The 19736-nt window shown below is 38.4% G+C and overlaps 1 protein-coding gene across 4 annotated transcripts in view; it reads left to right on the plus strand.

Moving 5' to 3' along the window:
* Positions 1-13920, plus strand: part of Tox3 (TOX high mobility group box family member 3) — a 100084-nt gene extending 86164 nt beyond the window's left edge. For 2 of the 4 annotated variants that reach the window (XM_063247128.1, XM_063247127.1), the window contains exons 4-8: positions 1733-2002; positions 5993-6220; positions 7767-7847; positions 11933-12676; positions 12951-13920. In XM_063247128.1, coding sequence (XP_063103198.1) covers positions 1733-2002; positions 5993-6220; positions 7767-7847; positions 11933-12676; positions 12951-13004 — 1377 coding nt within the window. In that variant the 3' untranslated portion in view covers positions 13005-13920. Of the gene's footprint in view, positions 1-1732; positions 2003-5992; positions 6221-7766; positions 7848-11932 lie in introns of all 4 variants that reach the window. The other 2 variants (XM_063247129.1, XM_023560624.2) reach the window with 1 other exon arrangement.
* Positions 13921-19736: the final 5816 nt, after the last annotated feature.

A 19736-nucleotide genomic window follows, 5' to 3' on the forward strand; every position in this document is an offset into this window, starting at 1 on the left:
CACATCTTCATTTTTTGATTCTCTTTTTCATGGTTTTATTTTATTTTATTTTAAAGAGACTAAAACCAACCAAAATAAAACAGAACAAAGCCAAAGGGGGGGAAAAAACTAACCCGGTAGAAGTGACACAGGACTTCAAAACAATACAGAATCAACAATGGTTACCATAATGCCTCTTGTCTTCAAAATAGCTTTAGGTACCTTCAAACATAGTAAAAATTAAACAAAGCAGAACAAAGTAAGACCAATAAAAACAAAACAATGAATTTAATAAAGGACTTCAAAACAAGACAATAGTAAATCCAAAATGGCTACCGTAATATATCTTGCTGTTTTTGAAATAGCTGCTATGCCATTAAATATAACAAAATCAAACAAAATGAAACAGAATAAAACCCAACCCAACAAAACAGCGAAAATGATTCAGGACTTCAAAACAAGATAATAGGGAATTAACAATGGCTACTACCTTCAGAAGGAGATCCCCCACAGATGCCACACTTCATACCACTATCCTCTGAATAGATGATCAGACCACTGGCCTTAGACTTGCAAAGTCAGTGAAACACCAAACACCACCCACATCAAACTGCATTTCACCTCAGTAGCTATCGTTGCCGCCTGTGTTTCTTATGTGAGGGGTATGGGGGGGGGGGTTGGTTCTTCTTGTTCCTCAGCCTGTGCACCAGAAGGGGCTGGGATCTGGCTGTTCCCTGGCACCACAGCCTGCTCGTGACACTGGTTTGCAGGGAGGGCTTGCTTCTCCTTGACTTCTTGGTCTTTTCCCACCCCGGCAGTCCGCAAATGGCATGGACTTACAAAAAAAGGCTAGGGTCTTGCTGCTCCCCAGTGGGGTTGGTGGCCCATGCACGACACTGGTTTAGAATTAGAAAAAGAGAAGAGAGAAAAAGAAATATCTGGAACTCTGGATCCTTTTGTATGATCACCCAAAAACCAGAGAAGGCTGCTTTCAAAGTCATAGAAATCAACTCACAGAGAAAACTAATTCTGACGATCTCTACCTTCTTGTGAGTTCTTACATAGTTTTGAAAATCCTTTAGTACATCAAGTCATTGGTGAGTTGAACAAAATAACCAAAGTAGATTTCAATGCAAGAAAAAATGTCCATTCTGAAAGACTGAATGACTTTCAGATACAGTTGACAGTGGGATTCAGAATTCGGATGGTCCTCTGCGCAGCCATGGGGAGTGGTAAAGAAAGGTGTCCTAACGTTTGCATTGCTGGAAGGATACAGTAAAGGACTGACTCCTTCTGTCCCAGAGCTGGAGAGAGGACAGTGGTATTAGCAACAGTTTTAAGTTTGTCTTTTCTTGGGCTGGGGATAGAGTTCTCAGTGGTATAGTTCTTGCCTTGTACCCAGAAGCTGGTGGGTTCAATCCCCAGCATCACCAAAACAGTTTATTTTTTCTTTTCTTTCTTTTTTTCTTTCTTTTTTTTTTTTTTTTTTAACTCACTCAAAGACATTTCTATAGCAAAACAGCTTGGGCTAGATACTGGGTTTTATGCTTTTGACCTTTGAACTTTCTGGCACATGTTCTTCTATTTAATAAAGTCAGAGACTATCATCCTGCAATAGGTCAGACCTGTCAACATTGCAGCAGGTTGAACTCAGGAGCAAGTTGAATCTAAGGAGCTGCTGACCTTGAACTATTAAGTTTATTGGTTCTTGGGAAAACTGAAATCTTTTTCTCCCTTGCTGTCGCCTTCCTAGGATCAGAGCCACACACAAGTCTCCCAGTACCGCCAGGATCCCTCCTTGATCATGAGGTCCATCGTCCACATGACCGATGCTGCGCGCTCTGGGATCATGGCACCAGCCCAGCTCACTACCATCAACCAGTCTCAGCTGAGTGCCCAGCTGGGGTTGAATTTGGGTGGTGCCAGTATTCCACACACATCTCCTTCACCTCCGGCAAGCAAATCAGCGACTCCTTCCCCTTCAAGCTCCATCAATGAAGAGGATGCTGATGAAGCCAACAGAGTAAGTTAGAGCGGCCTTTGCAGAGAATTAGAATCACCCTACCCCTTTTGGTCTGTGGGCTTTATTGGTGAGGTAACGTTCATTTTCTTTGTGGATTTTGAGTGGCACTCACATATATGGTGGTTCAACTGGTTTTTTTGTTTGTTTATTATTAATGGAAAGGATATTAAACTGGAGATTGGAAGATTTGGTTTCTGTCAATTGCAAGACACTGGTCAAATCATGTGACTCTTGTGCTATTAATTTTCCTAATTTCCAAAATCTATGCTCATTTCCCAAAAATTTCCAGAAATTCTAGCTCTTCCAGAATTTCTAGACTTAAAACTGCTGTGGTTCTAAGTCAGTCTCCATGGGAGCAAGTTTCATAGAATTTGTTGCCTGAACTGCAGCCACACTTGACTGCTATGTGCCTTGGGTGGTGTCTATTGTTTAGTAAATTCTCATCACTTTGTATCTTTCTGTCAAGGCAAAAACATTTGAAACATTTACATAGATTATAATCATGACTTCTGATTTGCCAAGAATGAACAATTTTGGTGAACAAATAATAGAACACAATTATGCTTTACACTTTAAAAGTTTTATTAGTATACATTTGTAATACATGATACTTACGTTACCCATTACTTTATTTATTAACTCTTGGTTGTACACTCGTTCTGTGTTTGGTGTTCTACTTGGTCCAGTGGTATAAAAGGTTACAAGGGAATTACCACCCAGGGACTTGCCACCAGGGATGAATAGCAAGGTCTAAAAGTACCTCCAGATGAGATTAGTGGTATAATTGATGTATCTGCTGTGCTGAGATTATAATCGATTCTGCTTGTGAGAGTGATTTGAGGAAAACTTTATTGAGAAGGTTTGTATTTGAATTAGGTTTAAGAGGATGCATAAAAGTTTGTGAGGCAGAAGAGAGAGGCCAATATTCTGGCAGAGGGATCAGTGAGGAGTAGTGGAAAGTAGATGTCAATTTATGGGTATCATGAAGGGCAATGGGGGAAGGAAAGCAATAGAAGAAAGAAATAGCTTCGGTGTGGTGGCCTTTCTCCTGTTGGTAACTGAGGGCTGATTAATTATTTGCACAGAGCAAAAGCATAAGCAGATTGATGCTTTCACAAGACAACTTTGGCTGTTTGTAGGATTCATTGTAAAGGGAGGGATCAGGGAACAGGAAATCAATTAGGAGACCCTTTTGTTATGTTTTCTTTCATCAGAGGAAGGAAGGGGCAGGAGGTACCAGATTAATGAGACATTTAAGAAGGAGACTCATTAAGCACGATATCTACTGGAATTTGAAGAAGACATGAACTGGGTTTTACTTTAAAAGCCAGAATGAATAAAAAGAGATGATGGCTCCCCTGGGAGGAACGATGAGTTTGACATGTTATGGTAGAATTTGTGATACTTACATTTGAGTCTAGAGCTCAGTTCGCTGGAGCCAGAACTATGGATTTGGGGGTCATCGGCACATATGTATGAAAACATGAAATTAACTGGATGTCTTAGTGTAAGAAACAAGCCAAGGCCAGAACTCTTAGCATCATTTGTTTTTAAGTAGCAAACAGAAAAAAAGGAGCTAGAGAAAATGCTTTGGTGTCTGTAACATTACTATAACCTCCCTCTTCTTCCTCTAATGTTACGGAAACCAAAGTGATTTCAAGATGGAGGGTTTCATCTTGTAAAAACAAATTAGCACTCCTTTGGGCACAGGGTCGGTAAATGCAGAGTGAATAATATCCATATCACAAGAACTTCATTGTGATAAAATGAGAAGTAATAGTTGAAGAAACTCAAAGGACATTAAACACAGCTAACCATTACACATTCAGTGGTCCTCTCACTCCATTCTTCTGTCCACTGATCGGACTTACCTCTGTACCAAACTGAAACTGTCACATTTAGAGAGAAGCTTTGTCTGACCCTCTATATGACTTCTAATTTGCACACTTTAAGGGAAGGGCTGGGTTTTGTGGGAAGACATCCATTTTGTTCCCTTTTACAGGCATCTTGGCTGAGAAAGGAAGATTAAAGTGATTGTTAATTGCATCTCTTTTGGCTAAAGTATTTCTCTAGCTTTCTCAACTCTCTTTATACACACAACTTTATGAGAATTAATCCTGAGTCATTATTTGAATTGTAGGAGATTTCTGGTTTATTCTTAAAAAGTGATGATGATTAAGGAAAGTTTTCCAAAGGAGGCATCAAAGGCTGTCAGTATTTGAATATTATTTTACAGAGAAAGAAATTGAATTCCTCTGATTTGGAAGAAGCTGAACTGGAAATTGCCATCAGTCAGGGTACTTACTGTTGGCCCTAACGTGCCAGATTTTCTGCCAGGAAAAGAATCTAGTTGTTTGACTCAAGTAAAAAAATACGTGTGTGTATTTTTTAAAATTGTTGCTTAGGTAACATTTTCATTTAAGTAAAATCTGAATCAATTAAAACTGTAAAAGGCATTGATTCCCTTGTTAGCTCAGATTCATAGGTCTTGCTTATTCTAAGAACTTAGAAAATTATGGCTTTCTGAAAAAGACCACAGGGTCCAGAGAATTATTGAAGTAATTATGTAAGTTATGACAAATGGCATTGTGGAGAACAGGTGAGGGAGGCCTTAAAATCTTCTGAAGCTTGTTAACTACTTAGCAAGTGTGGATGGTGTTATCACCCAGCCAGTGACCATCAGAAATAAGCCTGTGGTATCTGGACACTGACACCTCAGAGCTCTTGGAGATGCATTACTTACCAATTTACTCCCTGAAAATCTTAGTAATTGGATTAAGTTCCAAATGACCCTCTTTCAGAAAGTACTAATACTCTAGGAATATTTGAATTAGAATTCAAGGCCATTAAAAGCCAATCTGTTAGTAACTTGAATCTGTCTCAATTTATCTTGCCCAAGACTGGCTTGTAAAACAGTTTTGTCAAATACTTTGAAATTCTCAATGAAATTAACTGCAAGATTACCATCAGCAGAGATGGACCGAAATGTAGGGATACATATCAATGTTGATAAGCCATTTACCTTTGCCTCTCTGATAAATGTGTCATATTTTCCATAAAGTTACCTGATGATTTTAGGTGTATATAAGACTCAACAGACTATAAATTTGCAGATCTGTACCCATATCATTTTGTATAGATACGTGTGACTTCAGAGTTCATATTGTGAATATATGTGTGTCTCTTATGTCCATTTCCCTCTGGGCAGCGTTACTACCCATATGGAATAATGTAACAGATAAATCAGAAAATTAGCCTCATCAATGTGGTTGGTTTTAAGTATCAGCTGTTGTTCATTTACAAGTTTTTAATTTTATGGAGAGTATCAATTTCTTTCTGTTTCTAGTTAAAATGATTTTGACATTTTTATATTCTTGTTATCCTGTCTTTTAGAAATTTGGTGTTATTTTAGAAAATAAAGATGACCTTTCCTTTATTGTGCAAGTGTAGCAATTACAGCTAATTTCTATTTGAGTTCCCAGAGACTCATTAGCAAAATAACATTCTGGCAAAAAAAAAAAAAAAATCAGCCTTAAAATCAGTTCAGATCAGTCATACACATGGCATAAAACCTTGGCAAGGGACCGCATTTAAAATATGTGAATATGGTCAACATCCTGAATATTATTAGGTTTACTTCTGAAACCTTTGAAAATGTAAGCTATTTTATGTGTGCATGTGCAGCATACCATATATGTAGCATTGCCTGGGTACTGAATGTTCTGTTTTTCATTACTCATAATTGCTATTTAGAGCATATGTTGTGAATGTATTGAAGATACTTCTGGGTCTCATTAATCAGTGTTCTAAATGCTAATCTCTGCTGTCCAGTTAACTTGGAGCAAATTTGCCCCTCCCCCACTTTTGCTGGTGATTCATCTGTTGATGATGCTTAACAAAACCTTCAAAGAACAATTGTAGGTCTGAGTAAGTCTTGCTACATTCTTCACAAGTACATTCTAGGCAGTGAATTTTCTTCCTGCTTTGCAGGCCATTGGAGAGAAAAGAGCGGCTCCAGATTCTGGCAAGAAGCCCAAGACTCCAAAGAAAAAGAAAAAGAAAGATCCCAACGAGCCTCAGAAGCCTGTATCAGCATATGCCCTGTTTTTCAGAGATACACAGGCTGCAATTAAAGGTCAAAACCCTAATGCGACCTTTGGAGAGGTCTCAAAAATCGTAGCATCTATGTGGGACAGCCTTGGAGAAGAGCAAAAGCAGGTGAGGCAAAAAGTCTGTCGTGATTGTATATTAAAAGGTTACGAGAGTATTCCTTATATCTTTGGAGTGCATGCATTTCCTTAATATGATTGCTTGTTATGAAAGCCTTTCTAAGCTATGGCTTTAAAACGCACACACATGTAAATCCAAACAACTCTCTGGTTATATCAATTTCTCAGTCAGTTGAAGGGTGCATGTTCAGAATCCATTCACAGGGGGCTTGGAAGAAATCCAGGCAGTAGCCTGGAAGCATAAACTTTTGATGATAATCTTTTCATTTTCAATAATGTGGAATTTTTCCCCTTTGTTCAAAAAGGGGCCTACAAAGGGATTAGGTCCATCCTGCTCGCCTTTCTCTTGATCATCTTTCTGAACCTTTGTGCTCTCCTGGTGGGTTTCCAAACTTTGAAGCTGTCTCTGTATGTCTCATTATTGTCACTGGACATTTGAAATTTTATTCCAAGTTCATTTTAAAGCTAGGCAGTGTGAGAGGTATTCACAGATTACTCATGCTGGTAGGAGATACTTCTTTAGGGACCTGGTCTCCTCTTCTTCCCCTCACAACTCCTCTACATAAGTGAAAAGAAAAATGGGTTCCTTGGGGGATAGTCCTCCCCTTATACTCTGTGTATGAAAGACCAATTACCATTAATAGGAATTAACTTTTATACTCATAGAATAGATCCCTGTGAGTGATAAAATGGGATAATTATTTTTTAAGTGTGAAGAGTACAAACCCTTGATTTTTCTTTACCAGTCATGAAGTCCATACCAATAGTTCGTTTCACTGGGTCAGTACAGCTATTGAATTTTTCTGTATTTGTTTGCCTGATTTTCTGTCCCCACAATGGGATTGTGAGGCACTGGCAAACTGGTACACCAAATTTTTGTACTCTGGAGTGAAAGATAATTATACTTTGGTCTATTGCTCAGCCATCAGACCATTTAAGAAAAGGAGGCCCAAATTGTGTTTAATGAACTGGGATTTATTTATATAACTCCTTGGTCCCACACTAATGAAAACTCCCCTCTTTTATTATTTCCAGACTTTTTTTTTTCTCCTAAAGAAACCCAAGGTTCAAAGATTTGTATCATTTCTTGTTTTCACACACCCAACTTACTGCTGTGTGTTTTCAATTCTCCCTTTTGATGCAGCTTAGAAATATACATGTGAGAGAAAGAAGACATTTCTTTCATTAAGGTATAGCATCCTTCTAGAATTTAAGCCATTTACAGCAGAGTTTATTCTGGCTGCCTTATAAATAAGGCTGTTACATGGACCCTTCAGCTGTGCCTCTCAAGTATCTGTAGCAAGCTGAGATCATTTTTCTCATTCGCAAGAGTAAATACCCAAATTGTGCTTGGCATCAGGGTTTGTTTCATTTTAATATCTGTGCGTATGTGTGTAAGGTTTAAAACAAAATCAAAGCCAAGGTGATCAAGTCTTTAGGTGAGTTGTGTTTACGTGACCTAATTTGTGCAGCAGTTATTTTACAGCTGAGAATTTATAGGCTAACGGTGGTGCTAAATTGTGGTCTTTTAATAGGTATATAAAAGGAAAACAGAAGCTGCCAAAAAAGAGTACCTGAAGGCCTTAGCGGCGTACAGGGCCAGCCTCGTTTCTAAGGTAAATCTGTGTACAGTGGAAAGCAACCCTAAAGTGTTGAAAATATGTGTGCAGCTTTATAAGAGCTGATGAAAAAGCATCTTGAATAACTCAAAGTCACTTATTTCCATTAGAGATCACCTGAAGGATGACAGGAGCAAGAGCAGCTCCTTTGCGCTGCTGAACCTAAATTGCTACTAACAGACTGGCTGATATCTATGTATATATACCTCCATAGATACATTTTACAAAGCCTTTTATACTTTCTTTTTATCAGGGATTGGAATCTCTGTTCATTTCCTCTCTTTAGAGCTGGGAGGTATGTTTGTCAGGCCTGTTTGGACAGCATATCATAAATTGGTTACATTAACACAATAGGCAATGGTGCCTTTTTGACCAAACTGTTCCACATCATATAAATAAATAAACCTCATGATTATTTAAAATAAAGTTATGTGCCAAGTCCTAAGACAAAAAGTGTATGTTTTACATAGAATATACAGTGGAATCTGATGGAGTCTAAAATGCACTAATATCCCAAAGCAAATGCCACTTTAATTGATTATTATCTTGATCCAAAGGGAGTGTGAGCTGGTATGTGGTTGTTATTTCTTTAACTGCAATGGTGCAGATTGAATGCAAGGTTTCACGGATGCTAAGCAAGCTTTCTGCAACTGAGTTTCACCCGGACCCCGCCTAAGTGCTTATATTATTTTAACATTTAATTGATGTTGTCTTTTGCCTTCCTAGAGTTTAGATTTTGGGTGGTGTCATTTGAACTAATGTTTTTGTGCTATTGACACATTTCTTCTGGGAAGCAGAGATGCTATTTCATTGTCATTACTGTTGTTTCATGTACAACAGGGGCCTCAAGCCATTTTAAAAGGCTTTAGTTCCTTTTTTTCATCTTCACCTGAGTTCTTTCTTTTTAATAGTAACATCTCAGCTGCTCAGGCTTAGATCAACATGGGCCCTCCCAGAATACTTGCTACTTCATTACAAAGAGAAAATATTTTTCAGGTTAATAGTAAAACCTTTTTGAGACTCTGGAAGGCACACACACTGGGAGATATACTGCTTCTGTTTGTAGATTTGCACATGGGCAGAAAACAGACCGTGTGGGCAACAGATGTTAAGAATTGAAACAGAGGTGGTTAATTAGATGGAGTGTAGTGAATAAACAGTTTGCACGCACTTCTTGCCTGGATCATTTGTTCATTCATTTACCCAGAAGCAGAGGTAGGTGAATCTTTGTACATTAGAGCATGAATAATTGACCATACATGAATTTAAACCCCAACCTACTATCCATCAAATCCAATCCATCAAATCCAGATAAATTATAAGTTCTAAATTACAGAATCTAGAATCAGAATTTGGATATAGTTCTGAATGGACTTTAATAAAAAATCAACCATACAGAATTTTAAAAGAATAAATCTAGGGCCTGCGGATATAGCTCAGTGGTGTGTCTGCCTGGAAAGTGCAAGATCCTAAGTTTGATTCCTGGTAGCAAAATAATAATAATAATAATAAGAAGAAGAAGAAGAAGAAGAAGAAGAATTCTAAAGTAATGTATACATTTTTAATTCAGTTAGTGCTATTTACAAGAATCACAAATTTATGTTGAGAAATTTGAAATAATCCTTGAGGTATCAGTTTTGAGTAATTTCAACCTGAACTCAAAGTGTGAAATAGCTTTTAATATAGGGGTTGCATAGGAGGCTGCATCTAATTGTACAGGGTAATAATTAGACCACTTGTGAAGAGTCAGCTATGTTTTAGACCCCACAATTTTAAGAGATGGTGTTCAAGTGAATCTCTCTAGAGTATTGCTTCCATGCTGGTGAGAACTGAAAATCAAATCCTATGGGGAAAATCAGAAGAATTGGGAGACAAGGATTTGGAAGCATATGTTCTTAGTCTTCAAATATAAGAGAGTTATGTAAGGAGAGTTAAGTTTGATCTGTCGCCTTAGAGAGCATACTCAACTGAGGGGTAAAGTTACAGGGAGCAAGATTCAATCTCAGTGTTAGAAATAATAACGTATTGCTTCATCTTTCCACTTAACTTAGGGCTCTATGTACATGCCCTTCAAATGTTAATGGTTTATCACTTTCGGTCCTCAAAGTAATTAATTAGTTAATAGGTATTTACCATTCAGCCATAGGGAGTAACCCTGATAGGTAGAAGACACTCTGCAATCACTCTGCAATCCATTCACAATTCAGGTAGCCCCGTACAGGTACATCGATACCATTACCTAGGGATCCAAATATAGACTTATCTTGTGGTTTCTTCCATAGACTAGCTCAGTGATTACAGTGTACATTATGAACATGCTTATATGTACAAAACTGTGTGTATTCTACTCGATGGGTTATCTAATGACCTATTGAAGATAACTTTTAGGTGTTTACAGCCCTCTTCTTACCCTAAGACTTTAGAATGGGACTTTTTAGAGTTGCCCTGGGTTTTTAGATTGAAGAGAGTTGTCTGTGGGCAGATGGTACTTTTTAGTGAAGATGTGTATTTTATAAAAGCCACCAGACAAGGATGTGCCTAAATTTAGTGACTCTGTCTATAAGATAGTTTCACAGGTCCTTTCCAGTAGCTGGATTTTGTAAACTTGAGTCACAGAAGTCTAAAAGTAAATACCACAGATCATTCATGATCGTGGGTGGCCATATGATGCCTTTAAGGTGCCCCCCCTTGTTACTTCCCTTTTTGAAAACTCTAATTTTGTGAAAAATAAGAGAAAAAAATAGTCTTTAAGGAAAAGTATTCCAATCACTGTTGCATTGGTAAAAGAGTTTATTTTGGGAAAAGTAATTACGTGTTTTTAGCACAAACTGGAACAAGTAGTTTCTTTCCATGCAGAGCCTGAGCTCTGTCCCGTGTTATGTAATGGGTCACTCAATTCCATGAGGTTGAACATTCCCCCTTTATCTGTGATCCCTTTGATAAATTCTGGAGATCTTCAAAAATAGTTGGTGAACCTAAAACCTTTATAAAGTAGTAAGTATAGTTACTTTAGTCTTTCTGAGGAATCCAATTATGTTTTTGCTTATATTCAAGGAGACACTTGTAAATAATTATGCAAGCATAGGATTTTGAAGTTTTCTAATAGTGGTAGTTTTCATGTGACAATAGTTATTAATTAGTGGAAATATATAACATTTCCTAAGGGCTTCCAGAGGGCCAGGCACTATTCTAATTGCTTAACATATTAGTTAATTTAATTTTCATAACCACTACACAAGTTATATGGCATATAACTCCATGTGACAGATTAAAAAAAACCCTGAGGCACAGATGGATGAATTAACTACCCAAAGTCACAAAATGGTTAAGTAGTAGAGCTGGGGTTGAGGGTATAGCTCAGTGCTAAGGCACTTGCTTAGCATGCACAAGGGCCTGAGTTCAATCTCTAGCAATGCTTTAAAATAAAAAGAAGTAGATCTGGATTTGAACTCAGGCAGTCTGTTATTGTACAGTCTTTCAGTGCAATATATGGCATCTTTGTCATGAAGTTAGTGTGGACATAAATATTGGCGGATTATTGCTCTTAAATATGTGTATCAGTTATCTTTTGCCCCAGTAGTGTTGTGTAACAACCAGCCACAAATCCCAGTGATTCACAGATAATTTCAAAACCCATCTTGCCCTTATGTCTGGGATCAGCTTGTTGTTGAGATGGTGGCTGGACTCATTCAAGGACCTTGCAGTTGACCAATCAGCAGTGATCTGGCACTCATGTGAGGCTTTTGAGCCATGCATGTATACATATCCACATGGTAGCAGTAGGCTTCAAGATAGTGAGTGGAAGGGTACAAGGTCTCCTGAGGTCTTAGAGTGAAACTGGGGCAGTGTTACTGTTACCCCATTTCCATGACCAAAACAAAGGCACCAGATGAGCTCAGACTCAAAGAAGTAGAAATTTGACTCTGAGATCAATCAACCAGCCACATAACAGTGTGGGTTGAAGTGGGAAGGCATGAATAATGATGACTGCATTTTTAAATCAATGCATAATAATACATAGTATTTAGATATTTTAAATACTTATATATTGTAACATTCTGGAATTTTCTCTCCACATTCAGGCTGCAGCTGAATCAGCAGAAGCCCAGACTATTCGTTCTGTTCAGCAGACTCTGGCGTCCACCAATCTGACGTCCTCCCTCCTTCTCAACACTCCACTCTCTCAACATGGAACGGTACCAGCCTCCCCCCAGACTCTCCCTCAGTCCCTGCCTAGGTCAATTGCTCCCAAACCCTTGACCATGAGACTCCCCATGAACCAGATCGTCACATCTGTCACGATTGCAGCCAACATGCCCTCGAACATTGGGGCTCCGCTGATCAGCTCCATGGGAACGACCATGGTGGGCTCAGCAGCCTCCACCCAGGTGAGCCCTTCGGTGCAAAACCAGCAGCATCACATGCAGCTGCAGCAACAGCAGCAGCAGCAGCAACAGCAGCAGCAACAACAAATGCAACAGATGCAGCAGCAGCAACTGCAGCAACACCAAATGCATCAGCAAATCCAGCAGCAGATGCAACAACAGCATTTTCAGCACCACATGCAGCAGCACCTGCAACAGCAGCAGCAACAGCATCTCCAGCAGCAGATTAGCCAACAGCAGCTGCAGCAGCAGCTGCAGCAACACATCCAGCTGCAACAACTTCAGCACATGCAGCACCCGTCTCAGCCTTCTCCCCGGCAGCACTCGCCCGCCACTTCCCAGATTACATCCCCCATCCCCACCATTGGGAGCCCCCAGCCCACCTCCCAGCAGCACCAATCACAGATCCAGTCTCAGACACAGACTCAAGTGTTGTCACAGGTCAGTATCTTCTGAAGACCCATGAGACAGGTGGATTTGCGTGCACCAAGGAGAGTGGCATGTGGAGGGGACAGCGTTCAGGGCTGAACATTGGAAGTTGGTGTTGGTTATGCAGAAATGTGTAACAGATCAAACGGTCCTCTCAAGTGTCTATTAGATAGGCAATAAGAACTACCGTGTAGCTGGGTAACATCTTTTAGCTGACTATAAATCACTTTGTTTTTAAATGAGAAAAGCTGTGCTCTTTTATGTGATGCCTTTTTTATTTATTCAGGCTATACCTACAATATGTGAATCAAACCATGTAATGAATCCTGGGACATACTGATGACTATAAACTGGCCTCTCTGAGTCATAGGAAATGGCCTTATTTCTCCAGAAGTGAGTATACTACACTTCCAGGCTATTTGAACTTCCAGAGCCCTAAAAAAAAAGCACAGTTGTAACTACCTGAAATATGAAGATCCAGTTTCATACAAGCATTTGTATGATGTGAATAGTTGATGGCATTTTTTTGTCATGAAAAAAGTAATGTAAATCACAAACTTTTGCCAAAGCTCTTATTTTTTTCCTAAATCTCTCCAGAAAAAAAGCAAGTGATTAGATTCAATTACTGACTCATTTCCACTTTTTATCCATGACGTCTCCAAATCAAACCACAGTATATGTTGTAACAATATCTATTGACTCCTGTTAGCCCATTATATTCATTCCAATTAGAAGACAAGAAATGTGAATATATATTCTGTGTTTTGAGTGACAAGTTTCGAGAAATAAAAACACTGTATTTTTAAAAGGAAAAATGCACTTAAATGAAGACAGTTATTACGAAAGTTAAGATTTAAAAATGAAAAGCAAGAGTTTTTATTATGATGTAATACCAGTAGAATATTTAAATATTTAAAAGGCACACTACATCTGAATAATCAATGTAAATATTTTCTTTCAAAGTTGTAAGTTTTCATATCATGTGTTGTAAAGTTTTCCTAAATGAGGCTTTAACGTAAACACTGGTGACATAAACCATTCATTGCTACGTTGCTTATTGTGTTTTTATGCTGTTTTATACTTTTTTATGAGTTATGATAGCAGCAATTAAGTTGTTTGTATTTTGCTTAACTAAAACAAAATGCTTTTATCTTCCTATAGAATAAACACATTTCAGTAAAAACTGTGGTCTGTATTTTGATGCAACACGAAAGGAAACTGTTCACTTTTCAAATAAAATGGTATGTCAAATTTCACTTTTGGTTCCTTGAATACGTGTAAGCTGGGGAAATGTTCCAAATCTCGTGTCAGTCCAAGCACCATCTTCCATTTTCTTTGGCAAATGCAGTATTTGTGGGCAAGCATGTGGATTGCACATGCCCTTAAATACATATGGGAAATATTTTTATAATTGTCTTTTTGTTAAGATTCAAGAACAAGGTAAACATATAGGAAAAAAGCAATCATCTTTTGTTTGGGTCTAAAATTACCTGGCATTGTGATGTTATTGATATTAAAATGGATGTCGAATGCTAATTTTAAGGCCAAAATAATTATTTCAGTGCCTATTTCTCTCTCCTCTCCTCCTTTTTTTTTTTTTTTTTCGCTGTAGTGGCTTCTCTTTGAGAGCTGTGTGACCACTATCCCCAGTTGTCTTGCATGATTAATTACAGCATCTGTCCTGTCAGAAGCTATAATGAAGAGGTCTTGATAAAAATTGCAAATTACCACTGGCAACAGTCTTAAACTGCTTATGATAAAATGAAAATTAAAAACAGCAAGTGTCAACCCTGACCAGAATCCTAATCTGGAAAGAATGAGGGAGTGCATGGTGCTGTCCATAGCTACAGTGTGCAAGGCATTCAAAAATAATAGAATATGGATTCCTTCAACTTGTCGTATTTCAAAGAATATTTACTGTATGTTGTGGGTTATGAATAATGAATTCAGCTTTCAATATTTCATAATCCTCTCATACTCCGTGTTATGTACAAATATTGAACAGCAAGAGCTTCTAATTATAAATTTATAGATTTCTTACTGTAGAAAAATTTATGTGTAAATTGAAGCTTTTCATAAGATGTATTAGTTGACAGGTATCAGTGTTCAAACAGTCTTAGAAAGATGCCTAATCACATCTACAATAGGCAATTGTATTTCACGAAGAAATACTCAGCTCCCATCAGACCCATCAGAGGCAGAGCTGATGGCAAAAGATTTTTCATGAATTCAAACTAACGTTACATAACAATAAGAACCATTTTATATTCTGTTGTGAAACCTTTAGACAAATGTCTTCAAAATTAATTGCTAAACTACATGTGACAGTAATTGTGTATTAGTTCTGTAATTGTCATTTTGAAAACCCATGAAGTATTGCTTGGAAAAAAAATGTCACTAGTGATAAGACTTAATTGCAAGTGAAGTCTGTTTTCAACTGTTTGCAGTTAGAGGCAGGTGTTGTAACATCTATTAAACGATTTTATAAATCTTAGGTTTTATCACATTTGATTAAATGTTGCTCAACCACTGACAGTCAATTGAAAGTGGGGGAAGATAGTTTAATTACGACAATTTAAAAAAATTAATCACCAAGCAAAATTTATGTATTTAAAATGTCAGAAGACTTGAATCATGAAAAGAATCCCCCCACCTTGTTACTAAATTATTTTTCCAGGATTCACAAAAGCAAATTAAGTATCAGCTTGTATTTGAATTTATTCATATGACTGGTTTCTAGTCCCGAGACTTAAGGTGGGGTTTTTTTTGTTGTTGTTGTTACAGGTCAGAAATAAATCAGGGTAATGAACAGGAGGCATGAGAAATGTGGTATTTGAATGGTATAGATCTCTTAAGTGGTATATATATGGACATTGGTGCCCCCATCTCTCTCTCTCTCTCTCTCACACACACACACACACACACACACACACACACACACACACACACACACCTTGTCTCTTCCCTGCCGTGGGGAGAATCTTTTATTACTCTGGCTAAACATGTTTCTCTCTCTCTCTCTCTCTCTTTCTGTCTCTCTCTCTTTCTGTCTCTGTCTCTCTTTCTGTCTCTGTCTCTCTTTCTGTCTCTGTCTCTCTGTCTCTGTCTCTCTGTCTCTGTCTGTCTCTGTCTCTCTCTGTCTCTCTGTCTCTCTGTCTCTTTGTCTCTCTCTCTCTCTCTGTCTCTCTCTTTCTTTAACCTGTACTGCCTTAGGATGAAAGAACATAAGAATTTTCATTTTTAGCTGACATGGGGTCATTAGTTCCCAAACCAAAGAACAAAAGCTTAAATGCCTTCATGCAGCATAATTTCTGCAATATATTACCACCTGATGGAGGTTTGAAGGCTTTCTAGACAGATGGATTAATATCTCAAGTTTAAGTAGGAGTCCTCCGCTGTGTCCATTCAGTGGGCTTTAGACATCTGAATGGTTTCTTTCCCATTTCTTACTTCATGGAGCATTTTTCAGTACTGGACTTCAATCTAACCTCCCCCCTTCCCGCCCCCTTTGTTTGGCTTTTGTTTTGCAACAGCTGTTATTATCGTTTTTGGTCAGCTGTGATTGCTGGAGGCAAAATAGGACCAGATGGTGTTTTGCTATGCATGAATGGAGCGTTAGAGGAGTTGGGATTGAATAGGCCAAGTTTGAATGGTGTCTATGCACCACCTGCCTGCCTTCGCCATGGCATACACATCACAGTAGCATGATCTGTCTCAGATCTACTAGAATCGGATGGGAAAGTGAAGAGCTGGAATGGATTGTCTCCATATTTATTGATCTCCCATGCACTAACAAAATAATGGAGTATACAGTCAATTTGAGTTAATTGGATATGACACAGCATGGACATGTAATCTATCACTTCAGAATTCTGGTTCACTTTAAGAATTTCACTGTTCCCCAGCACGTGCATACACACACACACACACACACACACAGCATAAATAGGCTAAGTAGGCACAAGTTTTTTTTAAAAAAATCTGTCTAAAATAGTGTACTTGGGAGGTTCAAGTTTGAGAAATGGGGAGATACTTCAAAATATTTGTATCAACCAATAATCCAAGATTTAAAAAAATCTTATAATTCTGATATGAATAGAAAGCTTTCAGATGTGTAGGTTATCCAATAAATACTGCATGAAGTGAGCATTATTAGGAGAACCATACACATAACAAGACTTGAATTCTCTGTGAAAATATTCTTTTTTTTTCTTTTTATCGGTACCAGGGATTGAACTCATGACCGCCTGCTTGCAAGGCAGGTGCTTATGCCGCTGAGCTAAATCCCCAGCCCCTGTGAAAATATTCTTATGTTAAGTTTTTCCTCCTCATTCCCTCAAATCTACTTAGGTTTACTATCTGAATGGATGGAAAGTATAAACACTTCCAGTGAATTTGAAGCCAGTGTGTAGATTTAACTCATGTGGTTTATGATCCTGTATAGGTTGTATGAGTTGGTGTGTGTTACTAAGTAAAAGCTTAACCATCTGAGAGACAAGGAACCAGAAATGCAGACAACTCCATTTGCCTATGGCCTTAATTACTTAAATTTACTTCTGCAACATGCAAAACACTGCACTAAATCCCAAAGGAGATGCAAAAATAAACACAGCTTTCTGTTTATTTTGTATATGTTAGAACATTTCCATAATAAAACTCTTTAAAGATCAAGTAATAAAATAACAAGGGCATCCTTTACTTGAGTTTTTATTTTTGTTGGTGTAAGGAAGATACTATATGGCTTCATTTGTGTGCTAACAGAGACATAGTAAACTGTGAGTGTTCCTGTGTGCTTTAAACCTGAGAAATGAAAATTCATTTAGAAAGATTATAATTGATGAGGGGTATTAGAGAAAGCTGCATGAAGTTATTGGCACTGGTACAGGTGCCTTGAAAAGTGGGCAAGGTTGCAATGGGCCAAGATGGAAGACCTGTTCTGGTAGAACCAGGGGTCCTCTCTGGGAAGGGGAGAGCAGGAGAAAGGCCATTCAGGTTAAAAGCACACGTGCTTCAAAACAGCAGTAGTGAATCCAGCAAAACTGGTCACTGCTTTTGCAGAAGGGAACAGGAGAAAATACTGGAGAGAAAATTTGGGGTCTGATTAATTGACAGTCAGCTAGAGACTGGTGCTGAACCCCCAAAGTGTTGAAGGTATACTGGGAGTGTGGCTCAGTGGTAGAGTGCTTGTCTAGCATGTAAAAGGTCCTGGGTTCCAACCCAATAGTGGGGGAAAAAGCACTAAATGTGTCTCAGGTTGATTGAGTGTATAAAGGGTTTTATCTCATTTTTTGAAAAGGGTGTATCCAGTTGGCACTGAAAGCTGAAAGAAAAATGGAACAAAATCCTCACTTGAAAACGTATCTCAGTATTTGATCATACACATGCATAAATAAGGCCATTCTTCACGCTCTCTCACCTACCACTCTCATCTTTCTGGTGCAAGAACACCATCAAGAAAGCCAAATCAAGGCATTTTTAGTGGCAACAGTAGAATAAGCCTTATCCTTACATTAGCATGAAGAGAGAGATTTTCTATGTTGCTGCTGTGAAAAGAAAGCTATTTTCACCACTGGTAAAATGTACCTCTCAGTGCTTGAACTCAAACGTGATGAATGATGAAAAGAAGCCCTTGCTTTGTTGCTGAGTAAAACCTCAGGCAGCACTGGGAGGGATGTTGGTTATGGTCTCAATTTAATTTCAAAGAAGAACCTTCACAGATAGCAAACGTGAACGTGGATGTACACTTCTTAGCAAAGGAATAATGCTCTTTTGTAAAACATCTCATTATCCCTAACATCTGTATAGTACTATATACTTTTCAAAGCAATTTTCTGTGGCTTGCTTCATTCCTTTCCCTCACTAGATGGGAGAGGAGTTAACCTTATGTAACAGACCAGGAAACTGAGGCACGGAGTGATGGCTTGTTTTGTTATCTGTTTATAACAACCAGTCAGAACTGGTGTGGAAATTGTCTCACTCTAGGCTTCATATTATTCCATTTGCTTTCAAATATTTATATATGTCTGGCATATATTAGATACATTTTTCTATCCCTCTAGTTGTACAGAAGATTGTGAATATAGATGATTGTGCATGTGGATAGATGATAGAAATCCATCGCAATACCACAGAGTAATTAATTCATATTTTCCTCGTGGCTAAGCAGGCAGTAAACCAGAATGAGTGCAACCTAACCCATGTTCTCAGTGGGGCATAATGCCACATGCCACTTTTCTTTTGGTGTGAATACTTTCCAGTCTGATTGTTTTCCCTGCCACCAACTCCCTTTCTGTCATTATTTTGTATTCAGGCAAACAGCTTTGACTTGTGTTCAAGTGTTAGGACTGCAGGTGCCACACAAGTGCCAAGGCATAGCAGTACTTACTCAACATGATTTTTTAAAAGTAAATTTCAAAGAAAATTGAGATGGGTGAACACCAGATAGGTGTGCGGTGTTTTGCATTATTTAAGGCACCCAGTCAAATGGAGCACAGGGAAACAAAGACCATAGAAGGAATGCGTCTCCCTCGGGATTATACTGTCGCAGTCCTGCACTCTGCTCCCGGAGTTGCAACTCCATTTCTGAGACCACATGTCCCTTGCTAAGTGGGGCGTATTCTGCCACAGGCAGCTACTTGTCAAAGGAGATATATCCCTTGTCAGCAAGACTGTATCATTGTCTTAATTTTAAATAAGCAAAGCACTAAAGCTACCTTAGGAGTAGCTGTTTGCTGAGAGTGAGTAGCAATGAATTACAATTCTAAGCATGTTCACCAAGAATATTTTCGGGTTTTCATTTGCAGAGTATTTGGGTGACTTCACCAGAGTCAATAGAGTAGTGGTTATTTTGAGATCCAGATCTTAGATTTATTTTCAGATTTGTGCCCTACTTTTACCTCCCAGTCAAGTTGCCTTGTGTCCAAGTATGTACTGTCACTGAGAAGATGCTTTTGATAACATTCCTTGTTATATGTCATTGCTGTCATCTCTCTGACATGCAGAGAGCCTTAATTTTCAGTTTGTCACAATGAGCGAAAATGGTGCCACATCCTCAACCTGCTTTAATTGGTAA

The sequence above is a fragment of the Cavia porcellus genome, unplaced genomic scaffold, assembly GCF_034190915.1.
Source record: "Cavia porcellus strain 051 isolate PalLab524CR breed Dunkin Hartley unplaced genomic scaffold, mCavPor4.1 scaffold_4, whole genome shotgun sequence".
Classification (NCBI taxonomy): Eukaryota; Metazoa; Chordata; class Mammalia; order Rodentia; family Caviidae; genus Cavia; species Cavia porcellus.